At 42.8% G+C, this 14,344-nt stretch overlaps 1 protein-coding gene across 3 annotated transcripts in view; it reads right to left on the bottom strand.

The window, feature by feature from the left end:
- Positions 1-14,344, bottom strand: part of stard8 (StAR related lipid transfer domain containing 8) — a 50,459-nt gene that overhangs the window by 11,598 nt on the left and 24,517 nt on the right. For all 3 annotated transcript variants that reach the window (XM_029628075.2, XM_029628076.1, XM_029628077.2), the window contains 7 exons: positions 10,225-10,306; positions 7,264-7,327; positions 5,671-6,983; positions 5,278-5,451; positions 4,183-4,342; positions 3,751-3,949; positions 3,125-3,335 (listed from right to left, as the gene is read on the bottom strand). In XM_029628075.2, coding sequence (XP_029483935.1) covers positions 3,125-3,335; positions 3,751-3,949; positions 4,183-4,342; positions 5,278-5,451; positions 5,671-6,983; positions 7,264-7,327; positions 10,225-10,306 — 2,203 coding nt within the window. The remainder of the gene's footprint in view (positions 1-3,124; positions 3,336-3,750; positions 3,950-4,182; positions 4,343-5,277; positions 5,452-5,670; positions 6,984-7,263; positions 7,328-10,224; positions 10,307-14,344) is intronic.

Raw genomic sequence — 14,344 nt, 5'->3', positions numbered from 1 at the left:
CACTGGAACTCTTCCAAGTCAATGCAAGCTTTTGGTTTAATTAATTTCTTGCCACCTGTGTAACTGCTAAACCATTTTTTGACTTTACACTGTACTGCATGATTGTAGTGGGTTTACTAACACGTCAGTTCTAGTTGACTATGACTTGACAACGATGTAAGCTGTGTATAGCATTTTGCTGTCATGGGAAGTTTTATTTGCCTGGTCACAGACAGCTGATGTGTTGTTCTCTGAAGTCTACAAGCGAAGGGAAGAGGTGAAAGGAGGAGAGCGTGTAGATAGTTGCGAGAAGAAATTATATAGACATGAGCAAAATGTTCATGCTGTTTTTATGTGGCTGCTATGAAAGTGAACTGTTCGCGTGTGATTGTGGTGTATTCATTCTGCAGATTCTGTTGAAAAACTCTTCTTAAATGGAAACAAACGTAACGAAATGGGAATGAACATAACTGAATTTGTCCAATAATAGTTCTCATTTACAACTGTTGGACTGATGATCACACCCTAGATCAGCTACAGTAGATGCAGGCAAGAGTGTGCAAGGCGGTATTGAATGTGTCACTGTCTGTCACCTTGACTACTCAAAAGTCTCTCAACCTGTGCACATACATTGTAAACTTTCATTCACAAGCTAGGTTGAAGCAACCTCATGATGGGTACAGGACATTTTCATGTAGTAGCCCAAGCCTATCGATGTTACATTGTGCTGGGTGAATGGAATATGAATGACAGTCATACAATATGCTGCAACAAAAATAAGGCCATGCTCCTTCATCTTAAACGGCACCGACTGCCACTGGTGTCTACAGATACACCGTATTCTGACCTTGACTTAATTCCCTAAAAATTCTACCACCTTTACGTGTGAGGAAAGCTATGATCCTTTATTGATGTCACTTATTAAATCCACTTCAATCAGTGAAGATAAAGGGGAGGAAACAGGTAAAAAAAAAATGTTTAAGCCTTGAGACAACTGAGACATGGATGGGCAAGACAAAAAATGTAAGTGCCTTTGAAAAGGGTATGGTAGTAGGTGCCAGTCGCACCAGTTTGTGTACCGCAACGCTGCTAGGTTTTTCACACTCAACAGTTTCCTGCGTGTATCGTGAATGGTCCACCACCCAAAGGACATCCAACCAACTTGACACAACTGTGGGAAGCAAAGGAGTCAACATGGGCCCGTATCCCTGTGGTATGCTTTCGGCACCTCGTAGAGTCCATGCCCTGACGAATTGAGGTTGGTCTGAGGGCATATCGGGGGTGCAACTCAATATTAGGAAGGTGTTCCTAATGTTTGGTATACTCAGTGTACATTTATTACTGTCTAGTGTCACTTTAGTGTTAGTTTCCTACAATTTGTAGCCAATGTTTTGCATCAATTTATTCCATTCCGTTTTTCTTTCCTCTGTCACATCAGTGTAGATTGTTCCTGATGGTCGCTAGCAATAGTGGATCATATTAGGCTAACGTGCAATCATTTGGGACATACTGTATGTAGTGCATTTGAATAATTATGGAACTCAGACCACTTTTAGCAGTTTAAACCTGGAGCCTGGCGCATGATTCACGACGACTGGACCGTTGTCATACAGTTCAATGATTAGTGAGGATTAGGGTAGATTTATGTTTAACCCCTCTTGTCCACTTTTTCCCGACTTCCAACATTATATGGATTGAACTTGAATATGGCAACTTTCAGGATGAATCAAACCACTATTGTTATTCCTCAATATATTTTTTCCATAAAGGCTCTCCAAACCTGTTTTTTATGATTCATACTTACATACTTTCCTAACCCAAAAATGTGTCAAAATAATCTACAAGATCAGTGTATTTCTATATCTACCAGTTAGTGCTGAAACAGAGATGAATATGCATACATGGTATCAGTCAAAAGTTTGGAAAACACCTACTCATTCCAGGGTTTTTCTTTATTTTTACTATTTTCTACAATGTAGAATAATAGTGATGACATCAAAACTATGAAATAACACATATGGTACAGTGTCTCCTGACCCCTCCTGTCTCAGCCCCAAGTATTTATGTTGCAGTAGTTTGTGTCGGGGGGCTAAGGTCAGTCTGTTATATCTGGAGTATTTCTCCTGTCTTATCCAATGTCCTGTGTGAATTTAAGTATGCTTTCTCTAATTCTCTCTCTCGGAGGACCTGAGCCCTAGGACCATGCCTCAGTACTACCTGTCATGATGACTCCTTGCTGTCCCCAGTCCACCTGGCCGTGCTGCTGCTCCAGTTTCAACTGTTCTGCTTGCAGCTATGGAACTCTGACCTGTTCACTGGACGTGCTACCTGTCCCAAACCTGCTGTTTTCAACTCTCTAGAGACAACTACTGTGATTATTATTATTTGACCATGCTGGTCATTTATGAACATTTGAAAATCTTGGCCATGTTCTGTCATAATCTCCACCCGGCACAGCCAGAAGAGGACTGGCCACCCCTCATAGCCTGGTTCCTCTCGAGGTTTTGGCCTTTCTAGGGAGTTTTTCCTAGCCACCGTGCTTCTACCCCTGCATTGCTTGCTGTTTGGGGTTTTAGGCTGGGTTTCTGTACAGCACTTTGAGATATCAGCTGATCTAAGAAGGGCTATATATATACATTTGATTTGATGTGAAATTTGATTTGATACTGTATTTAGACCACTTTCTTTCATCGATCCATATGTTCAGAATTTGTTCTCTCTATGTATTCTAGTGAGTTTGTCTACAGAATTCTTATTAAAGCTGCACCATATTTAAAGGGATGGCTTAAGATCACTTTACTGAAAACCCGATTAAAGGGATGGCTTAAGATCAATTTACTGAAAACCCTATTGAATGAAAACTCCACGAGAAAAACTGTTGGCCAGCAAGTGGGAGGGTTTTCAGAGAGTTGATTTACAGTTATTTAGTGTGAGCAAGGTAGCCACACCTGTAGAGCGCATTTTGCGCCTGCAATAGGTAAGTCTGAATACCAACTACTGAGAAGTGCATAGGAAAGGCATGTCTAGGAAAAGTGTAACTGTCCTAAGTCTGAATCTGCCCCTAAGTGCCAGGCAACACATGCCAAAACAAATCAAAACATGCCATGATGAAAACATACACAGAAACACGAATACCAGTACATACCTGGGGGAGGTGCCCTCTTTCTTGGAGATGTTGAGGTGTAGGATGGAGGGGGCCAGGCACACGGCCAGGTTCCCAGCTGTCATCTGGTTCTCCTCGGCAGAGGCGATGTCACTGAGGAAGTAGAGCAGGGTCTGCAGTACCTCCCGGTTCTCGTCAGGCAGAAGGATGACTGCAGCCTGGGCTGCCTGAAGACGCATGTCCTTCGGGACACCTGGGAAACACACATGACAGATACATCTGAATGTGAATTGCTATGTTGGTTTTAAGATCTTAGCATGATACTGAGGACGAAACTGATGACATTTGAATGCACCTGGTAATTATAGCAGTATAGACATTCCATGTATATCATAACCAGACATCAAATACAGACAGTAACTTAATGCCATGTTTGTAAAACCTTGATAAACCCTAACTCTAGCTGTACAATCCAAGCTGGAGGACATCATAGAGTACAGTATGATTACTGTGCCTATCAATTAGTTGATTGACTTCTCAAAGGAGATTTTATCTAGTCAATGATTTCAATCTGATAAGTGTATGCTGAAGGGCAATTTAAACCAGACACAGGGGTTCAGAGCTTCCCAGAGTGGATGAGAGGGGAACACTTAGAGCCACTGACTCACATTGGTAGATCTGCAGGAAGGTTTCAGTGAGCTTGGTGGTGAGGACAGGCTCAGGCAGGTCTCTGAAGTACTGTTTCAGCAGGTCGGCCACATCGTAGGCTGATTGGCCCTGGTACCTCACGTGGTCTGGGGAATTTTCATTCAGCTGCCGCAGAGTCTGGATCCGAGACTTCACCCCAGACTTACGGAAAATGCCAACCTTGACAGGAATAGGAGTGAAAAACAGTTGATACTGTCATTGGTGTATTAGCATTATTCATAAACTTCAATGCATTATCATATATAATGTATCACCAAGTACATGAAATCTCACTACAATAGAAATACAGTAACATACCATATCTGGAGCGGAACACATACTAAAATCATAAGGTTATACACACACTGTAGCATGAGGGAACACGTTCACGTTGAGGGGATGAGAGTGACTACCTTTTCCAGACATTGGCTGCGGAGGTAGCGCATGGCCTGCTGGATGCTCTGGGGTAGGGGTTGCCCACTCCTTTGGACATTGATGATTGGTGGAACACCAAAAACCTGTTTGTCCCTGTAGTCAGGGACCTTACTCCTCTTCATAAACTTAGGAATAGACCTGCCAATACAGAGGAAAAGGAGGACTAGATTCAATCTTTTCATTTAGATATCACCATAAAGTTTGTTACCTGAAATACATGTAATCTTGTCAAATTGGGTGTGTTGTGGGTTATTTGGTAGTCTAAACAGAGTGGGAAAAGGGTAGAAACCATGCAAACAGCAGCACAGGTAACATTATATATTTTCCTTGGACATCTGATGTCTTTTTTGGATGAAAACTGTTTGAACTGTTTGGATGAAATCTGTTTGGATGAGTTGTGGGTGAATTGGTAGTCATTCCACTGAGTGGAAAAAAGGCAGAAACTATCCAAACAGCACCACAGATAACATTAGATATTCTCCTTGGACACCTGATGTCTTTTCTGGATGAAAACTGTTTGGTCTATTGCCAAATCCTAATCAGTCTATTTTGGAACAAAACGGTTTCAATTTTGTCTGATGAAGCCTAATTGGGTGACAGCACATGGCTGATTATTCAAGAGAAATTAAAGTTTGAACCTTTTAGGATGGAGAATAAAACCTGCTAACTGATCGTGTGCTAAAATGGCCACTGCAATTCTAGATAATGGTTTCTTTGTGTATGATGTGATTGATTCTTGAGAAGCAAGAGTCATCCGCATGAGAAATAAGAGGCTGAATGAGACAGTTGCGAAATTTTACAAATCTAACTTCTTAACAGCTTTCTTTATGGAAAACATGTTTTCCTTTTATACTACTATACATTAGCTGCATAAATGCAGATCAAAGGCCTTGCCATATGGAAAAATGTATACAATGCCTTTTAAAAAGCAATATCCTTACCACAATACAATACTCACTGCCCTGACTAAATGCATATGAAAAGGACAGTATAATAGAGTGCACTTCCCTACGTCTCTGCCTTTTATCTATATTTCAATCTCCACTCTCCACACCCAAGGGCCCTCCACTCACCAGCTCCAGCCATGTTTGTTGAGTTCGCAGTATTTCTCCATTATAGCAGTGAGCCGGAGCAGAGAGAACTTTTGCAGAAGGTTGAGCTGAGCAGCTGACTGGCGGTTAATTTCCTGGGAGGCTGAAGTCAGGCTCGGCCTGTGGGAGTTCTGGAAACTATGCCACCGTAGCTTCCTAGATAGAGGGGAAATGTATTGGGAATAAAGGTCAATGTTTTGATCTATAGCAATGCTATGAGTGTCCATTTGTGGTATATCTTAAAGGTGATTAAATCAATTAATTTATGTGTTTTTACTATTATACTGTCTAAATGTCAAGAGCTATTTGACATTCGGTGAAATATTGATGAACCTGAACATGTTATCATCTTTATATATAACAATGTATGTTTACCTGCTTGGCCTGGTTAAGGAAGCACCCACTCCTGAGTCCCTTCGTTCTCTTGTCTCAACATCCTCCACCTCATTCAAAGAGTTTCCTGTGCTGTCGTAGTCACTGGCCATCGTGCCTACATCTGACATAGACTGCTCCTCAAAATGGAGGCTGGAGGAGAATGTTGTTTCTCTGGTCTCGTCAGTGTCCTGCTCTTCCTCATGCTTGTCACTGAGCTCCTGACACACCTTCTTGGACCACTGGTCTATATTCTGCTGAAGGCCATGGACATGTTGAAGGATATCATCCAGGTGCTCAAAGACCTTCTCTCTCAACTCGTCTGAACTGCCACTAGCCTCATTTACATTGTCATAGATGCTCCCCACTGAGGAACACGAGTTTCTTCTTATAGGAAACATGTTGAATTCCTGGGACTCGTGACTGCTGCCCAGGGAGAGGTTTACGTCCTCCATCTGCCATTCACGCAGCTCATGAGAGGTGGAAGTAGTGCACAGGCTCTCGATGGATAGGGACTTGGGGAACGTGCCTGGCTTGTGGTCCATTGGCAGATGAACCAGACAATCCAGTCCATTTTTATAGCCACTCTTCTGAATAACCTGTTTAGCCCCCTTCCACCCTGCCATATCATAGTCCTCTAGATAGAGCCAACTGCTCTTCGCATTAGCTCTGTCCACAACTGGGGACCTACGGCCTGTACGACAGATAGTATGAGCTTTTCTGCTGTAATTTACACTGCTCTTTTCTGTAGTGTTGTTTTTTAAACCAGGTAGGCTTTCATTGGAAGTGCAATGCAAACTGCCAGGGGTTAGAGGGAACTGCAGTGGAGAGGTCACAGCTTGGCCATCTGTCACTTCCCTCTCTTTATCCTTTTTCTTGAACGACTCCATTCTCTTCAGGAAGGTATTGGAACACCTCTTGGTCTTCTCTCTGCTGACAGGAACAGTAAGCAGGTCTTTTGGAGACACAGGCTGGTCCTCACAGGCGGATCCATTGGGAGAGTGGGAACCATGGGAGTCATGGTGGGAGGTAAGGGTGTAGGGCTCTGCCGTGCTGGTGACCTGACTGGAGGGGTTGCTGGAAGTGGTACCTCTGTCACTCTTCACACTCAGGCTGCTACTGCTGTGGGTGGAGGTGACCTCCAGGTTGCTGAAGTCACTCAGGATGCTCTCACTACTGGCAGAGGCCCTCAAAGGGTGCAGGGTGGTGGAGACGTGTGGGGAGAGTGTACGCAGTCGGGACCATGTCTTACTCTCTCGCTGGAATGCCCAGCGGTCACTGATGGCACACAGGTCATCCTCCTCAGAGTCTTCACTCTGCATCAGATGATAGACAAATTAGAGACCATTTTATAACATGGTTATGGAAGGATAATTTGCATTGACAAGGGCTATGTCTAAGTGCAAAGCAAATATATACTTATTTGTGCATGTACAATGGAAAATAAAACAATTGTAATATACAAGGCTGTCAAGCAAACTCGGATATACTGTGAAAGTCAGAGAGACATGTAACAAGCTATAGCAGTGGATCTAGTGGCTGGCCTACACACAACAAACTTTGAGACAGACAGATCTTATGTGCAGGTCTACTCACCTGTTTGCACTGAAAATGGACCTCCAGTCTCATGGAGGCACACTTGTTCAAGGTTGACAGCCTCCTACATGGAAATGAAAGAGATCAAATGAAAAAACACAGGAAATATCCAAATATTTGATTTGTTTACAAGTGCAGTGCCAATTCAAATTACACTGAACAAAAATATGAACGCAACGTGCAACAATTTCAAAGATTTGACTGAGTTACAGTTCACATAAGGAAATCAGTCAATGTAAATAAATAAATTAGGCCCTAATCTATGGATGTCATAACTGGGAATATAGATATGCATCTGTTGGCCACGGATACCTTAAAAAAAGGTAGGGGCGTGGATCAGAGAACCAGTCAGTGACCATTGTTTTCTTCATGCAGCGTGACATCTCCTTTCCATAGAGTTGATCAGGCTGTTGATTGTGGCCTGTGGAATGTTGTCCCATTCCCCTTCAATGGCTGTGTGAAGTTGCTAGATATGCATCGAAGGTGAGCATTTTCCCACTGAAGTTAGTTACGACGCCGAACTGCAGTCAGGTCAAGACCCTGGTGAGAACGACAATCATGCAGATGAGCTTCCCTGAGATGGTTTCTGACAGTTTGTGCAGATATTCTTTGGTTGCGCAATCCCACAGTTTCATCAGCCGGGTGGCTGGTGTCCGGGTGGCTGGTCTAAGACGATCCCGCAGGTGAAGAAGCTAGATGTGGAGGTCCTGGTCTGACGTGGTTACACGTGGTCTGCGGTTGTGAGGCCAGATGGACGTTCTGCCAAATTCTCTAAAATGGCGTTCCAGGCAGTTTATGGTAGAGAAATAAACATTAAATTATCTGGCAACAGCTTTGGTGGATATTCCTGCAGTCAGCATGCCAATTGCATTCTCCTTCAAAACTTGAGACATATGTGGCATTGTGATGTGTGACAAAACTGCACATTTTAGAGTGGCCTTTTATTGTCCCCAGCACAAAGTGCACCTGTGTAATGATCATGCTGTTTAATCAGCTTCTTGATATGCCACACCTGGCATGGATTATCTTGGCAAAAGATACATTCTCACTAACAGGGATGTAAACAAATTTGTGCACACAATTTTTGAGAAATAAGCTTTTTGTGCATATGGAACATTTCTTGGATATTTTAATTAAGCTTTACATGTTAAGCTTTACAACACTTTACATGTTGCGTTTATATTTTTGTTCAGTGTAGATAGCTATCTATAAATTATCTGACAATACTGCTATTGTTTCAAATTTCTTACCAATAATTAAAAAATAAGGTCATGTTGTTGTTTAGATAGGTTGCTTAGCTTGTTAGTTGATAAGAAATAGAATTGTCAGTATTCACAAAAACAAAACATTCTGTTTTTCATGTCAATGTGTAATATTTTCAATGTTTTTCAAGGTCTACTCCCATGGCTCCCCTTAATAATTGTGTTCCAGATAAGTTTGCATCTCATGCATTAGTTTATATTTTTAAGGGGTTATTTTAGGTCCCACACGACTTGATAGTGAATGAAAACACATATGCCAACCTCCGTCCCCCCGCCCCAGAAAAAAATGAAATTCAAGAAGGCTCACACATCGTTGATAGCTCAAAATGCATTACTTTTTCAGAGCAAGAGTATGCAGATATGTAGGCCATGAGCCAGGCTGTTTTATTTTTACATCACGCCACCCCAGACTGAATTTCACACCATGTCAATTGCTACACCACAGATTTAAATGAGTCTGTATGTGAGGCATTTCACTAACAGGTTTATTTAGGAAAAATGTGTCAAATTATATTTCATAAATTTCAAGAGTCAGAAAGTCTACAGTGAACTTTAACACATTTAATTTTATGCTTGATTCATGTCCTTTTTCTGAAGACAGACAGCAGTTCAACTTTTCTCTTACAGCTCAAAGTTTCCATAGTTGGAACTTGGTAGACAGTAAAAAAGTTTGTCTTTATCATTATTGTATCGTATCGTATCATATCGAAAGGCCTCTCTCTGCCTTCATTATTTATTCTGGTGTTGAAGACAAACTAAGACATTGACGATATTTTTCCAATAATTAATGAGAAAAAAGACTGATCTTAAACATATCACTGATTCATGCTAATCAATTTAACAATATCACTCAATGATTTTCTTTTCATAAGAAATGTGCTATCTTGAGAAACATTTGATTAGTCATGTTCTCAATTACATTCTCAATTACATATTTATTGGAATGCCCAGCTTTCCTATATTTTTTAGAAGTGTATATTTGTATTCTGAGAGCATAGATTCATAGCTACTCCTCTGAGGACAACCTGGCAGCATGGTGACTCTGGGAGCTCAGGTGATTTATTGGGATTTGATTCGAAATTCAGTCACCATGTCTCTACAGCTCTTACACATACAAATACACACACAGAAACACACACACACAGAAACACACACACACACACACACACACACACACACACACACACACACACACACACACACACACACACACACACACACACACACACACACACACACACACACACACACACACACACACACACACACACACACACACACACACACACACACACACACACACACACAAAGTATCAACTCAAGTTATAGTTTGCCACCAACCAGAACGCTGTTCAACAGCGTTAATTGTTTTTATAGATTTGTGCAACTGATGTTTGAGTTAATGACCAGCAGTGAAAACCCTCTTCATCACACCTCAAAATATGTATATGGGTATGAATATTTATTGTAAATATTCTTAACAAAACGTTTAAAATAAATTATTGTATTTATAATAGCAACGATAACAATGCACATCATTATAGTGGGATTCCTATACTTCCCAGAAAACAAATACAAATCATTTTAATTCAACTTAATTTTTAAGAATTGCAAAATCATTACCAACAATGCATAGCATACCTCATAGTATGAGACTTGTATGCAGACGTGAAAGGTAATGGAAATGTGAATGTCTTACCTGCATAGTGACTTCAGTGAATCCTGGTCCAGAAACCCATGGTCTTTTTTCACAGAGGAGATGTCTAAAGGAAACTGTCCCGCTGCAGATCAAGAGAGGTGAATATGTTAATAGATGTGTTTAGACTTTTTATTTACGGGAACTTTACTCTCTTGGCACCAAAGACACCAGAATAACAGCATATGGCCACATGAAATGTATGAATGTATGTTTTGCGGGTAGGTTATACTGTTGGGTGATTTGGTCAGGTTCTAGGAAAACACGACCAAGCTCAGTTGGTAGAGCATGGTGCTTGCAATGGCGGGGTCCTGGGTTTGATTTCCATGCGGGACCAGTACGAAAAAAGTATCAAAATGTATGCACTCACGACTGTAAGTCGCTCTGGATAAGAGTGTCTGCTAAATGACTAAAATGTAAATGTCTATGATATAAAATTCATGCCAACCGGGCATGTGCAGACATTTATTTTGAGACATGCTGCCTGCAGTCCTTGCATTTTATACAGTATTATGTATTCGCGATTAAATCAGCAAAATTGTACTGTTTGACAAGCCTTTACATTACTGATCAATGACTGGATGCTATGGACTAATCTCCAAATCTCCTGGATTTTTTACAACAGTTTGATTAAAACTGTAAAAAGTGGTTAAAAATTCATTGTGGCTTTACGAGGGGCTATTTTTGTGTGCGTAGGGATATTAGAGAAAGAAAACTGTTCGTCACACAACATTCCAGAGGCTTCTCATTTCCAGCTTTTGTTTCTCTCTACTTCCCTTTTGCAGAGGCTACACTGTTAGGAGAGGGTGCTTTCCTTACATCTGATGAGTACAACCTCCTGGCATTTAGAACAAAGTTGATAAACAATTAAGATTGTTTATATTAAGGCTGAGAATAAGGAGATTATTTGTTAACATATACAGTACCACCAACCAACTGCAAGCATAAACAAAGTTTAGTCATAATGCTTTCACTCTTGTCTTTCACTACAGCTTATTCTGACTGGCAGTGGTGCATTTCCTTCATGTCTAATTCATGTGAATTATCAGCATTGAACTTTGGGCAATTCAAATTTGTCAGACTTTGATCTATGATTTACCTGTGGAGTTCATTCTCCATAGAATATGCATTACACAACCAAGAACTTGAGAGAATGCGATTCGTTCAATAATAATTGGGTATTGCAATTACAGTGCCTTGCAAAAGTATTCATCCGCCTTGGAGTTTTTCCTATTTTATTGCATTACAACCGGTAATTTAAATAGATTTCTAATTGGATTTCATGTAATGGATATACACAAAATAGTCCAAATTGGTAAAGTGAAATGAAAAAAACAACTTGTTTCAAAACAATTCAAAAATAAAAATAGAAACAGAAAAGTGGTGGGTGCATATGTATTCACCCCCTTTACTATGAAGCCCCTAAATAAGGTCTGGTGCAACCAATTACCTTCAGAAGTCATATAATTAGTTAAATAAAGTCCACCTGTGTGCAATCTAAGTGTCACATGATCTGTCACATGATCTCAGTATATATACACCCGTTCGGAAAGGCCCCAGAGTCTGCAACACCACCAAGCAAGCGGCACCATGAAGAACAAGGAGCTCTCCAAACAGGTCAGGGACAAAGTTGTGGAGAAGTACGGATCAGGGTTGGGTTATAAAAAAATATCTGAAACTTTGAACATCCCACAGAGCACCATTAAATCCATTATAAAATAAATCGAAAGATTGTGGCACCACAACAAACCTACCAAGAGGTAGCCGAGCGGAAATGGAGGAAAACTCGCCTCCCTGCGGACCTGGCATCCTTTCACTCCCTCCTCTCTACATTTTCCTCTTCTGTCTCTGCTGCTAAAGCCACTTTCTTCCACTCTAAATTCCAAGCATCTGCCTCTAACCCTAGGAAGCTCTTTGCCACCTTCTCCTCCCTCCTGAATCCTCCTCCCCCCCCCTCCTCCCTCTCTGCAGATGACTTCGTCAACCATTTTGAAAAGAAGGTCGGCGACATCCGATCCTCGTTTGCTAAGTCAAACGACACCGCTGGTTCTGCTCACACTGCCCTACCCTGTGCTCTGACCTCTTTCTCCCCTCTCTCTCCAGATGAAATCTCGCGTCTTGTGACGGCCGGCCGCCCAACAACCTGCCCGCTTGACCCTATCCCCTCCTCTCTTCTCCAGACCATTTCCGGAGACCTTCTCCCTTACCTCATCTCGCTCATCAACTCATCCCTGACCGCTGGCTACGTCCCTTCCGTCTTCAAGAGAGCGAGAGTTGCACCCCTTCTGAAAAAACCTACACTCGATCCCTCCGATGTCAACAACTACAGACCAGTATCCCTTCTTTCTTTTCTCTCCAAAACTCTTGAACGTGCCGTCCTTGGCCAGCTCTCCCGCTATCTCTCTCAGAATGACCTTCTTGATCCAAATCAGTCAGGTTTCAAGACTAGTCATTCAACTGAGACTGCTCTTCTCTGTATCACGGAGGCGCTCCGCACTGCTAAAGCTAACTCTCTCTCCTCTGCTCTCATCCTTCTAGACCTATCGGCTGCCTTCGATACTGTGAACCATCAGATCCTCCTCTCCACCCTCTCCGAGTTGGGCATCTCCCGGCGCGGCCCACGCTTGGATTGCGTCCTACCTGACAGGTCGCTCCTACCAGGTGGCGTGGCGAGAATCTGTCTCCTCACCACGCGCTCTCACCACTGGCGTCCCCCAGGGCTCTGTTCTAGGCCCTCTCCTATTCTCGCTATACACCAAGTCACTTGGCTCTGTCATAACCTCACATGGTCTCTCCTATCATTGCTATGCAGACGACACACAATTAATCTTCTCCTTTCCCCCTTCTGATGACCAGGTGGCGAATCGCATCTCTGCATGTCTGGCAGACATATCAGTGTGGATGACGGATCACCACCTCAAGCTGAACCTCAGCAAGACGGAGCTGCTCTTCCTCCCGGGGAAGGACTGCCCGTTCCATGATCTCGCCATCACGGTTGACAACTCCATTGTGTCCTCCTCCCAGAGCGCTAAGAACCTTGGCGTGATCCTGGACAACACCCTGTCGTTCTCAACTAACATCAAGGCGGTGGCCCGTTCCTGTAGGTTCATGCTCTACAACATCCGCAGAGTACGACCCTGCCTCACACAGGAAGCGGCGCCTTGTTCCTAATCCAGGCACTTGTCATCTCCCGTCTGGATTACTGCAACTCGCTGTTGGCTGGGCTCCCTGCCTGTGCCATTAAACCCCTACAACTCATCCAGAACGCTGCAGCCCGTCTGGTGTTCAACCTTCCCAAGTTCTCTCACGTCACCCCGCTCCTCCGCTCCCTCCACTGGCTTCCAGTTGAAGCTCGCATCCGCTACAAGACCATGGTGCTTGCCTACGGAGCTGTGAGGGGAACGGCACCTCAGTACCTCCAGGCTCTGATCAGGCCCTACACCCAAACAAGGGCACTGCGTTCATCCACCTCTGGCCTGCTCGCCTCCCTACCACTGAGGAAGTACAGTTCCCGCTCAGCCCAGTCAAAACTGTTCGCTGCTCTGGCCCCCCAATGGTGGAACAAACTCCCTCACGACGCCAGGACAGCGGAGTCAATCACCACCTTCTGGAGACACCTGAAACCCCACCTCTTTAAGGAATACCTAGGATAGGATAAAGTAATCCTTCTCACCCCCCTTAAAAGATTTAGATGCACTATTGTAAAGTGGCTGTTCCACTGGATGTCATAAGGTGAACGCACCAATTTGTAAGTCGCTCTGGATAAGAGCGTCTGCTAAATGACTTAAATGTAAATGTAAATGTAAAACTCACAGACCAGGCAAAGAGGTCATTAATCAGAGAGGCAACAAAGAGACCAACGATAACCCTGAAGGAGCTGCAAAGCTACACAGCGGAGATTGGAGTATCTGTCCATAGGACCACTTTAAGCCATACACTCCACAGAGCTGGGCTTTACAGAAGAGTGTCCAGAAAAAAAACATCACTTAAAGAAAAAAATAAGCAAACATGTTGATGTTTGCCAAAAGGCATGTGGGAGACTCCCCAAACATATGGAAGAAGGTACTCTGGTCAGATGAGACTATAATTGAGCTTTTTGGCCATCAAGGAAAATGCTATGTCT

This window comes from Oncorhynchus nerka, linkage group LG22 (assembly GCF_034236695.1).
Source record: "Oncorhynchus nerka isolate Pitt River linkage group LG22, Oner_Uvic_2.0, whole genome shotgun sequence".
NCBI lineage: Eukaryota > Metazoa > Chordata > Actinopteri > Salmoniformes > Salmonidae > Oncorhynchus > Oncorhynchus nerka.
Note: the sequence above shows the minus strand (reverse complement) of the source record. Positions and strands in the feature narration are given on the sequence as shown.